Genomic DNA, 12712 nt, shown 5'->3' with positions numbered 1-12712 from the left:
GCTTGCTGAATGTTCAGGTCTAAGAATATGGTCTAGGTATCAGATTAAAGAAACAAATAATGAAGGCACCAAGGTATCATCTGAAAGAGGTGGTAAGAATTCTGAGAATGTCTGAAACTGCACACTTAAAATGAAATTATGTGGCATTATCCAAGAGTAATATTTCCAGGTAAATGAAGCTTAATTCTTTAAGCATATCATTTAATTTACATGGAAATTCAAAATGTAGGACAAGCTTCCTTGTCTTAAAGAGAACATACTACCCAGCCTTTTCTCAGTGACTAAAGTTTACCAATTACTGTATTCTGCTTTAATATCCTGATGCCCAGCTAAGCAGCTAGATAGTCCAGTGGATAAAGGGCTAGACCTGGAATTAAGAAGACCCAAGCTCAGACCCGTAACTAGCCGTGTGACTCTGGCCAAGTCACTTAACCTGTTGGCTTCAGCTTCCTTAATCGTTTAACAGGATAATAACATCTACTTCTCAGGGTTAATAAAGCACCTGGGCCAAAAAATGCTGGTTGCTAGTATTACTGTTAAATTATTATTCCCTCAGGGCAAAATGACTCAATTCCCTGGGCTATAATATTGTTTGTAGTTCTGTCTCCTCAACTCACTCAAAAGTATAGACCTCAGGGGTCTTGGAGGTATGGATGGCCCTGGAATGCTGAGATACTATACTCTATTCATGTCCTCTCACTGTTAAGAATAAATAACAGTGAGCTGTGTCTGTGGCCTTGCCTCATTTCCTGCATTTCTCTTCTTCTTTTCCTCCCTGACTGTAATTTACAGCACTCCTAAAAGACACCAAGGGACACCAGATAAACGAGTACCATGTGTGAAATTAAGTCAAAAAGGCTTTGGGCCCAAAAAGGGAGAGGGCATCAGTTGGCTTCTACACAGTAAAAGCCAATACCCTTGTGATGAGTTTAAAGGCTTTCTTGCCCAATTCCAGGTTTCACACTGTTCCAGACAAATGATGATGCCAGGTGTGGGATGATCAGAGTAATAGGTTATCCCTAAAACAAGAATTTTCAGAGGTTTTTTCACAATGTGCTTATCACAAATTTTTCCACACTTACCAATTCTCTGATGCTACGGTCCTCAATTTTGCTTAGCACTTGTTCAGGGAAAAAGTGTCCATTTCTATAGGCCAAAAGCTGGGACAAGTCAAATAGTGGGACCCCTTCTGTAAATAGCTCAGCTATTACACAACCTGGAAAACATAAAATGTAACCTCTACAGCAAATGAGGTACAACAAATGAAATCCAACACATTTTCTTCCAGAATAAGAATTTCAACAAGTTCCTAGAACTTCTATAAGAAAAAGTAAATTGAATTACTACTGATAACAAGAGCTGGCATTTACACAGCACTTTATATCCATTATTCTACTTGAGGTGCATAACAAGCTGGGTCACATAAATAGGCACTACTGTCCCCATTTTACTGATGAGCACACACTCAGGTTCCAAGAGGGTCTATGACTGGCCAGAAGTCCACAAGTCATACCAAATTGTAAAGTGCTGACCAAATGCAGAACCTAGTCCATATGTAAATATTAACTCACTGTGTTGGGCCTCAGTTTGTCCATTTATAAAATAAGGAGACTGGATACGATATAAAGTCTCTTACAACCCTCAACTCAGGAACCCAAATGTACAAAGTTTCATTAATCCTTTCTCATACTGCAAGGAGGGAGATGGGAATCTGGGAAAACAGGTTTCCTACTATTAGGTTAAAAAACTTTTTTTCTAAAGTTAATCAATTGAGCCTTGTCACAAGAAATATGAAACTTTAATAGTATGGGATCTGAGACCTTCCCTCAAGAAAGGGCTGCTAATAAAGCAGCACATGCTATTCACTCAAACTTGCACAAGACTTAAGAACCCAAGAATGGAAAACAGACCCCTGTTCCCAAGCAGGCAAGGACATTTCTTTGAATAAAGGCACAGTCAGAGTCAAACAGGCTTAACAAAGCCCTTATAATATTTATTTCTAACTATCTAATGGTACAGGCTGAAATAAGAGATAGAATGACTCCTATGTGATGACCATCACTCATAGAATGGAGCACAAGAGTAGTATGTAGTGGGGGTTTTAAGGAACTGGTTCATTAGAGAGTTTTATTGTTTTGTGCAAAGAGAGAAGTCTGGGGGAAGAATTTCTATTTATTTTATGGAATCTATCAGTGATGTCTATGCTGTTTCAAGACTACCAGCCACTCACAAAGTTTGGGACATATGTATCATGGATGAGAGTCAGAGGGATACAATTACTTTCCCCAAATCAACAGAGAGGAGCCATTAAAATGGATCCACAAACTAGAAAAGTGGCACTCAACTTAGAAAGTGTTGAAGCCTATCCAAAACATCTTTAGAAATGAGGAAGGGAAAGAGGCAAGGATGCCCATCTCTTACAGGAGGATGAACGGAATGCTGTATGACAGGGACAAAATAATTTGAGTCTTTTCAGGATGAAAGAAAATGAAGGCTACAAGAGGAGGTGACTATGAAAGAAAGTCTATGAAAGAATGGCATAACAGATTTAGGAAACACTGCATGAAAATTAAAAATGATCAATTTGAGGGGATAGCTGAGTGGCTCAATGGACTGAGAGCTAGGTCTAGAGAAGGGAGGTCCTGGGTTCAAATCTGACCTCAGATATTTCCTAGCTGTGTGACACTGAGCAAATCACTTGACCCCTTACCACTCTTCTACCTTGGAACTAATTCACAGTATTGATTCTAAGATGAAAGGTAAGTGTTTTTTTTAAATGATCAATTTGGGAAAGTGTTTTAAAAGTTATTTCTACAGCAAGTGGAAATCATTACCCACCCCCAAGAAGTAAAAGAAATAAGAGACTAAAACTATAAGTAGGCCTAAAAAGAGCTCACATAACTATATCAGTCAGAAATCTACAGATTAAGAAAAACTAGAATGTTACCAGATAAGTAAACTTATGAAGTTAATAAGAATCTCTCGGGGGCACTATCAAGAGACAAATAAGTGGGCTAGATCAAGCAGAGGAAGGCCTCAGAATAAGAATATTTAAGTCATTCTGTATATGCAACTCCAAAAAGCAGCTGTGGGTATAAGCTCTACAAATATATATTTTAGGATGAACAAATGCACTAATCTTTAATCACAAATTTCCTTGACCTATTTAAAATTGGCTTCAACTTTTTTAGTGAATTGAACTCAAATTAAACTCACAAATAATGTAATCTCATGGCAAAAATTTTTTTAAATCATGAAAAAATTCACAAATATGGGCATTTTTGTCTAAAATAACCAATGCTCCATTTACAAGGGTTAAAAAAAAATGTCACTTATAAAGCTCTTGGCTAATCTTAAAGTGCCATAGAAATTCAAGCTATTCCTGTCAGTGGCAACTATTGGAAAGAGTGTCATCATACCAACATACTATTTTCTCAAGATTTAACAAATTAAAGCAGTATGAGTCATCACTGCAATCTGGGGGGAGTATCTGTCACTTAGGATATTTAAGCAACTCAAATATACCCGCAGAAAAGATGTCCATTGCACGCTTCAGTTCCCCTCTTGTTCTCTGGTTGCTGTTTGTCAAATCTACCAATGGGGTAGAAGGATCTTTCATGCACTCTAACTCTGTGGCAAACATGCCACCATCCACAAAGCGCTCGGGAGCAATATAGCAAGTTCTCCTCCGTGATGTGTCAAAGAAATAATTGAAATCAGCAGGGTTGTCTTCTGGAAGGTAAGTAGGTTTAAAACTGGCAAAGTCTGTTAGGAGAACCCAATTCCAACTGGTTACCATGACATTTTCAGTTTTGATGTCCCCATGTCGGACTCCAGATTTGTGAGCTTGGTCCACTGCAGTCAAGATCTGGAAAGCAATCCACCGCTTTTCTATATTGTTTAAGAATGGACGGGTGCTGATCCGATCATAGAGGTTGTCTCGGACATATTGCCTGAAGAGCAGAGCCGCTTTTTCCGATGTTTTTTCTGTGGCTCTCTGGAATGGTAGACAGTTCTGTGCTGAATTAAGCCTGATCTTCAGCTCTTCCAGTTCCTGTTTGTAGCTAGTTAAAGGTAAGGTTGGATCCTGAATTGCAAAGACCTTCACTACCACCAAGCCTTCTCTGTGCTTGGCTCGAGCAACTTTAAAAAATCGGGTACTCCCCAGGCTTTTGTCATATTCAAAATCATGGATGTCTGAAAAATAGCTGTCCACAGAAAGGATCTGGGAGGGGGCAATGCCAGCCAGCTGGTTTCCCATAATGACAGAATCCCTGTCAATATCGTCAAGAGAAGATATCTACAAAAAAAAAAAAGATAGATGAAAAAGATAGTACAGGAGACAATCACATTCCATTTATGTGCCTTCTCTCTTCCTTAAGAGATAAATGTACCAAGTGCTTTCATTAACACTAGTAGCTTCTAGTTATTCTCTATATTCAAGATGTTCTTATTTGAAAATAGTCTGTAACTAAGATCTAGCCATCTGGGAAAATAAAGTGAAATGTGTCATTTATGCATTAAGTTGAGAATGTGAAGAATTTACCTTTCTTTGATTTAAAAAACTCAATTTAAAAAATATTTATTTAGCATCTATCCTAAGTTCAGTGCTACGGCTGAGCATAAAAGAAGCATCACCCTAGCCTAGAAGGGGGGGTGGGGGGGGAGGAAAAAGGAAACTACACAATACTAACACATTGTCATTTTGTACAAGTAGTCAATTGAAGTGCCACAAAAGCAAGATCAAAAAAAGGGAGCCATCTTAGCAGGGTTAAAGTGAGAAGAATTCTGGATTTGGGAGCCAAAGAACTTGATTTCAATTCACTAAATACAGGTAAATCATTTCAAATATGATTCTTACCTGTGCAAAGGAGTGGTTTGGCCTAGACCTCTAAGTTTCTTTGAGCACTAACTCTATCATCCTATCTCTTATCCAGTTACACTCTCACATAGCCCTTCTTGATGTGCATCAACACTTGGTATATTAGAAAATTTGCTGGATTTGGATTCAAAACACCTAAATTCAAATCTGAGTTGGGACCCTTAATAGCTAGTGGTTAGTCAATTAAATCAGCCAACAACTGGATCTGCCAGGTTAAGACTTAGACAATGTCAGGAACTAGATGTCCCACAGACATCTTAAACTCAAATGTCCAGAACCAAACTCTTCTTTCCCCAGAAACCTCCCCCATCTTCCAAACTTCCCTAATCCTGTCAAGGGCACCCACCTCCACCCTCCCACCCAGTCATCGAGCCTCCCAACTTAGATTTCATCCCTGACTCTCGACTTTCTCTCATATCTCACATGTGACCAAGTATTGTTAATTTTACCTTCATAACATCTCTCTTACATGTCCCCTTCTCTGACATGGGCTACAGGCCCTCAACACCTCACCTATGCCAGTCTGCTGGACTGTCTCTGCCACAAATATCTCCCAGCTGTAGCCCTCCACTAAGCTATCAAACTGATCTTCCTGGACAGATGTAACCATGCCACCCTGCCCCCCACCCCCATTCAATCAATTCTGGTGGCAGCAACCTAATTACATCTAGGATCATCTCCAATTTGCCCTATATCTATTTTGTTTGTACATAATTATTCCCATGTTGCTTCCCTGTTAGACTATGAGTTCCTTAGAGGCAGGTACTATCTTTTGCCTTTTTGTGACTCTCCAGAGTTTAGTATAGTGCCTGGCACATAGTAAGTGATTAGTAAATACATACTGACTCTAGGATTAAAAACAAAATCTTCTCTTTGCAATTCAAAGCCCTTAATAACTTGGCCACATCCAAGGTTTCCCTTACTCACTCGGACCATCTGCAATCCAATGACATTGGTTTCCTTACTGTTCCTCATATAAGACTCAATCTCTCCAGCCTGTGCATTTTGCCTAGCTGTCCTCTATGCTTGGAATGTTCTTCTCAGCCTCCTGGCTTCCTTCAAGTTCCTGCTAAAATACCACCTTCTATGAGAAGCCCTTCTCAAACCCCTTTAACCTTAGTTCCTTCCTCTGTTGATTAGTCCACATTTACCTTGTATATGGTTTGCACATGACTGTTTGCATGTTATCTCCTCCCTTAGACTGTGAGTTCTTTGAGGGCAAAGACTATCTTTACCTTTTTTTTTTAATCCCTAGCATTTATCACAGTACTTGACACACAAAAAGCACAATACAAGGCAGCTAGGTGACTCAGTGAATGGAGAACCAGGACTGGAGATTGGTGGTCCTGGGTTCAAATTTGACCTCGGTAACTTCCTAGCTGTGTGATCCTGGGCAAGGCATTTGGTCCCCCACTGCCTAGACTTTACTGCTCTTCTGCCTTGGAACCAATATATAGTATTGGTTTAAAAATTTTTTTTTCTTAATAAAAAAAAAAAAGCAAGCCGGATAAATGTTTGATGACCAGCCTAACCCAAGTCTCATTTCCTTCAACCATAGAAAATGGGGATAATTAATCCCTGTAATACCTACCTCACAGCGTTGTTGTGAGGATCAAATGAGACAGGCTTTGTAAAGTGCTTTGTAAACCATAAAGTCCTCTCTTAAAGGTCAAGTGGCTTCCATTCCACTGTGAGGAAAGATGGGAGAGGCAGAGAAGAATCCTGACCAAAGCTGTTAAAATTAAAGCAAAAATAAAAATGAAACTTAACTAAGAAGCCACAATGCCAACAGCTGCAGCCAAACTCTACTGTGGTTAACTTGAGCATCCCCCCGCCCCCTCCAAAAAAAAAAAAAGAAACAAAAACAAGACTGGGGTCTTAAATGAGCTACACTTCCCAGTTTTGAAAAGGAGAGAAAAATGGGTAGATTTGCAGGAAACAAGCTAGGATATCAGGGACCAGACCAGGAGCTGGGTGGAAGGGAACGTGGAAAAGGCTCCAAAAGCGGGGAAGAGGGAAGAGTAAAGTATGTAGGGGGTGGGGGGAAGGGGGAGTTCGCCCCTAGGGCGACTGAGGAGGGGAAATCTGTGGAGGCTGAGGAAAGCCACGTCTGGCGGAGGGAGGGGAGAAGGGAATTCGCTTCTCAGAGTTTGGGGAGAAGAAATCAGTGAAAGGTGGGAGGCAGAGGTCAAAGGATAGGGGGGAGGGTAGAACCAAGTAAAATAGGGGCGGGGGAGGAGTGACTGGGAGGAAATCAAGGAGACTAGTAAAAGAGCCGGGCCTGAGAGATTGGGGACAGGGGTAGATCAGCTGGTGGGAGGGGGCGGGAGTAAGAACCAGTCTCAGAAAAGAAGGGGTCTGGGGGAGGGGCTGACTAGGGGTGCGGGGGCGGGCCAGTCCGTAGGTTGGGGCTGGAGAGGGAGACAGGGACCACCCCCAGGCCCGACCCAGCCCACCCGCCCCCTTGCCGGCCTACACCTAGCCCACCTCGCTGCGGCGGGATGTACGGACGGACGGAGGGGCGCAGGTGGGGTCCGGCCCACCGATGCCCTGGCACCTCCCACCTCCGGCTCCCCAACCGCAGCGCCAGGACCCGCAGCCCGCGGGGAAACAGACCGGTTGGACCTAACTTCCGGGACGCCGCGGAAGTGACGTAACGAGGGGGAAAAGAGGAAGCCCTGCTGGGGCGCCTCCGTTGCTAGGAGATGATAGAGACGGAAGACGCTGAGATCTCCGGCCACCTCGCTTCAATGAAGTCCCCTCTGAGCCGAGGTTCTTTCGGGGACCAAAGAGAAACAATTTCTACCCCCAAGGAGCTTACATTCCGGCCTGATGAGAAACTTCAACTAAACAGGGAGATAGTAACCAGGTACAAGGCAGTCATTGGGAAGGAGGATCCAGGGGGGAAGGGAAATCTTATAGAATGTGGTCCTCGAACCCGTATTCGGAGGGAGCTAGAGAGTCTGAGGGCAGGGGCCAAGCAGTCACTCTGGGCCACAGAGTTCCTAAAGGAGAATAATATACAAAAAGATTGGAAAGAGAGGTAAGAGGCTATGAGGGGCTTTGAAATGCCAAACAGAAGAATGTAAGTTTAATCCTCGAGGTAATAGAGAGCCATCAGCTCCAGAGAGGCTACTCTACTATCCCCGAGGCTTATCCATCAGCTCTAAGGCTATTTGATGAGCTCTCAGGCTATTCCACCAGGTATTAGACTATTATACTACCTTTAACCTCTTCTTCAAATAAAATTCTTTTCTTTTTTCTGTATTGAATAGAGTTTGAATCTCCCATTAATGGAGTGAGATCTTGCTACAAATTTAGGTGTGTTTCTCCTACAACAAATCAATAATTATAAATAGAGACCTTTAAGGTTTACAAAGCTCTTTACATATATCTAATTTGAACCTCAAAATAATCCTTTAAAGTATGCTATTATTAACTTATCCCCATCTTACAGATGGGAAAACTAAGGCAGATAGAAGTTAGGTGATATACTCAAGAGTATCACCAGCTGGTGTCTGAAACAGGATCTAAATACAGGTTTACTTGACTCTTAAGTCCAGCATGCTTTCCTCTTGTGCCTCCTAGCTCTCTCAACTAGGGTGGTGTTTGAGAGAAAGAGAGAGATGGGAAAGATGTTGGAGGTAGAAAGAGCAGATTTAGTAACTGATTGGATAAACGAGAGTCTAGAGTAAAGGATGGCCCCCAAATTGAGAACTTGGGTGACTGGCTTTCCTGGCTTCTGTCAAGTCTCAGCTAAAGTTCCACTTTTTCCTTTTCCCCCTTGTGACAGTGGTAAACACTACTGGTGAGCATACATATTCCTGTTTCATACCTCACCTAAAGTCAATGATGAAAGTTATTGGATAGAATTAACTCTGTTGGTTGCATCTGTCGAGGAATCTTGTACAGTCTTAATATATGCATAGGAGACTGACTCCTTATTGGAAGAGAGCTAACAAACCAGGCTACCAAATCAAATGGACTTTTTTTTGGTCATCAACAAACAATAAACCTAGCAGAATGTTGTCCTTTATGCCTTTCAAACTGTTGTGTGGCGGTAAGGATGTAGTATGCCATTATCATTTATGGAAGCACAGCTATTCTTTCTCATATTTTTATGAAGAATAGCCTTAATATTCATGTAAATAAATCATTCTCATAAAAATGTTATAAAGATGAAAAAGTAGCATATCTTCTTCCCTTTATGGCCCAAATGAGAGACCGTACTTTGGATGTTTTTAACCTTTCAATCTCCATAACTTCTATCCAAAAGTCGGCCTCACCTGGACTCCTACTTTTAAGCAGGCCCAGCCATATTTCACCTTATTCTCAAAACCTAACCCTAAAACATCAAGAAGAGAAAGAAATAGAAATTCCATTTAAAATTGCCACAGAATATATAAAATATTTGGGAGTCTACCTTTTAAGAGACATACAAGAACAACGCCACACAATGCAAATACAACTAGAAACCTGTTTACATATATAAAAACAAACCTAAATAATTGGGCAAATACCATTTGCTCATGGGTAGGAAGAGCCAATATATTTAAAATAAGAATACTACCTAAGTTAATTTACTTGTTCCATACTGTACTAGTACTATTTTACAAAACTAGAAAAAATAATAAAATAATTATGGAGCAAAAAATATCAAGAATCTAAAGGTAAATAATTAAAAGAATGAGAAAAATGAGAACCCAGAAGTTCCATATTTTAGACTATATCACAAAGCAGTAATTATTAAAAAACACTTTGGAAGAGCTAGGTGGCTCAGTGGATTGAGAGCCAGGTTTAAGGACAGGAGTTCCTGGGTTCAAATGTGACCTCTGTCACTGCCTAGCTTGTATAACCCAGAGCAAATCACTTAACCCCTCCCCTCCATTGCTTAGCCCTTCCACCTCTTCTGCCTTGGGACCAATAAACAATATTGACTCTAAGACAAAAGGTAAGGATTTTAAAAACAAACAAAAATTTGGTACTGGTTAAAAAACAGATCAGTCAATGCGTGAAACCAATTAGGTACACATCAAATAGAAGAAAATTCATTTTAAGACCCTAGAATTTGATAAACATAAAGACTTTAGCTACTGAAATGAGAACAACTTCCTAATTTGGCAGAAACTGCTGGGAAAATTAGATTAACAGTATGGAAGAAATTAGATTTAGATTAACACTTCACACTTTTTTCCAAAGATAATCTCCAAATAAATAAATGTCCCAGATATAAAATGTCAGTAAATTCAAGAACATGGAAAAAATTACCTATCATCTTTGGTTATAAGAAAAGTTCAAACCAAATAAGGAATAGTGAGAGGATTACAGAAGATAAAATGGATAGTTTTGATAACAGAAAACTAAAAAGTATTTTCATAAATCTAATAAAGGTAAGATTAAAATAAAAACAACCCAAGAAAACATCTTTGCAGCAAGTTTCTCTGATAAAAGCAAGCATATTGATGAATGGTTGGTGGACCTGTGAATGAGTACCATTCTGGAAAGCAATTTTTAATTATATACAAACAATACCAAGTAGTACATACCCTTTGACTCAGCCATATTACTGCTAGACCTATACCCAAAAAAGGATCAAAGAAAGAGAAAAAAATCCCTTTGCATACAAAAATAATTATAATAGCAAAAAATTGGAAACTAAGACACTGTCCACAATTGATAAGTGACTGAATAATATATATGAATGTAATGGAGTACAACTGTACTATAAGAAACTGGTGATTTCAAAGAGATATGGGAAGACATATATGAATTGGTACAGAGTGAAAGGAGCAGAAATGAAAGAACAATTTATACTATAATGTCAATATTATAAAGATGAATATTTTCAAAGACTTAATGATGAAAAACAAAACGAGTAGAACAAGGAGAATAAGTTATGCAGTAACAACTCTGTAAAAATAAACACCTTAGAAAGCTGTAAGAACTCTGACCAAAACAATGACCATTCATGATCCCAGAGGACCAAAGATGAAACATACTATCCATGACCTAAACATGACAGATTAAGGATACAGAAAGAGAACTATATATAATACATAAGGATATATTTACATGATGGTAGTAGTCTCTCGGTGGATGACGATTGTCTTTGTGCGTTTTCATCTATGGTGTATAGCTGAGTGTGCACAAAGACACTTGTGCATGAAGGAGATTTAAGTGGAAAAGTCGTTGCACAGAGACAGTCCCACTCTCTCGGCGTTGGAAGCCTGGGTCCATTGGCACAAAAAATCATTATATCTGGAGACTTCCTCAGCTGCATTGGATGGCCGTGTTGTCTTTTGTGCTCCAACACGCCCTGAGCACTCCACAGTGCTTTGCTGCGTCGCCATCTCAGCCGTTGAACCTTCTTATTGGTTTTCTTCCGTCTGTTCGGCCAAAGCAGTCTTCACATGCTAGGTGAGCAAAGCCTTAGTTCACCAGGGGTCGACGACCCGATGGCTACCCTCACAAGGTTTAGCCGGCCTGTCGAAGCCGTTGCCTGGGGTGTGGCCGCTGCTGCATGCTAGCAGCTACTGGGAGCCACAAGTGAGAGCTGGGTGTCAGGTGAGGGTCAGGGGCTGGAGAGCTGCCCTAAAAGGGCACGACAAGCCCTCCATACCAGAGATACTATCCCTCCCTGAGCACCCCATACACCCCAGAAAAAGTATTGTGCCCCTTGTGAGGATCGAACTCACGACCTTCAGATTATGAGACTGACGCGCTACCTACTACGCTAACGAGGCACCTTATATTTTATATTTACCTATAAATACATATACATACATATATGTTTACAGTCAATTAGGGAATTTCTTTTGCTTAATTATGTGTGTTTTTAGGAGAGAAAAGAGAAAATAGAGTTCTATTTTTAAAAAAAAATAGAGGAAGGGATTCTAAAGATGTGAGATGTTGCATGTAATTTTTTCAGATAAAGTAACTATATTCTTAGTTTTACTTTTTTTTATGAGATCTTCCATGAAGTAAGAGTAATCTATAAATGTTTATTTTGTTAAAAACTAATTAAACTTTCTTTTTGGAAGTATGGACTAGATGTTTACAAATAACATGTACAAATAGGTTGATAAGCCAATTTTTAGTATATATTGATATGATAAATATCCTTAGTAGAAACTACAACTTAATAATAAAGAACTCAATCAAGTAGAACTGTGATGTGATTGATATGAGTATAACAACAACAATAATAATAAATATTATTTATTCTAAGATGATGGTAAGGGTTTAAAAAAATAATAAATAACAATAATGCTTTCCATGTAATTATCTCATTTGATTTCAATTTGATATTCCCAACAGCCCTGTGATGATTATCCCATTGTACAAATAAGGACTGGCTGAGAGAGTTCTGGTGACTAGCCCAGGGTCTCTCAGCTAATAAATGTATATCACAAGGTAGTACAAGGCTTGCCTTGATGCTTTTGTGGCCAAAAGGCCCCCTTCCCCTACTCACAGGCTTTAGACCCAAGGGTCATGTTCCTAGCCCTAGCCAGAAGCTCCTAGACCAGAAGGACAGGAAGTTTTCTAGGCTTGATCTGTCACCCATCTTGGTAATACAGTTGGATTGTGAAAAGGATTGTCCAGAAGTATTTACTGGAAACTTTATTAGTGATGCATTGACACTTAGCCCTATCAGAGACCAGTGATGGATGAGCTCTTGGCAGTGATGGCCCCATGCCAGGGATGAGGATAAAAAACACACAGGATAGCAGAATACACATTCAGGGGAGACTAAGGGGTTCAGTAAGCCAGCTAGCAAATTCAATTCCTCAGCAACTTAAAACTGGGTCACAAGTCAGAGTTACAAGATGG

General features: G+C 40.1%; 1 protein-coding gene and 1 non-coding gene across 3 annotated transcripts in view; both read right to left on the bottom strand.

Moving 5' to 3' along the window:
• Positions 1–7535, bottom strand: part of PIK3R4 (phosphoinositide-3-kinase regulatory subunit 4) — a 62604-nt gene extending 55069 nt beyond the window's left edge. For both annotated transcript variants that reach the window (XM_056800262.1, XM_056800263.1), the window contains exons 1-4: positions 7370–7535; positions 6474–6614; positions 3526–4300; positions 1083–1216 (exon numbers count right to left, since the gene is read on the bottom strand). In XM_056800262.1, coding sequence (XP_056656240.1) covers positions 1083–1216; positions 3526–4261 — 870 coding nt within the window. In that variant the 5' untranslated portion in view covers positions 4262–4300; positions 6474–6614; positions 7370–7535. The remainder of the gene's footprint in view (positions 1–1082; positions 1217–3525; positions 4301–6473; positions 6615–7369) is intronic.
• Positions 7536–11552: 4017 nt separating this feature from the next.
• On the bottom strand, positions 11553–11625 carry TRNAM-CAU (transfer RNA methionine (anticodon CAU)). Its single transcript has one exon. It is a non-coding gene; the product is annotated as a tRNA-Met (tRNA).
• Positions 11626–12712: the final 1087 nt, after the last annotated feature.

Source organism: Monodelphis domestica, chromosome 5, assembly GCF_027887165.1.
Source record: "Monodelphis domestica isolate mMonDom1 chromosome 5, mMonDom1.pri, whole genome shotgun sequence".
Lineage (NCBI taxonomy): Eukaryota > Metazoa > Chordata > Mammalia > Didelphimorphia > Didelphidae > Monodelphis > Monodelphis domestica.
Note: the sequence above shows the minus strand (reverse complement) of the source record. Positions and strands in the feature narration are given on the sequence as shown.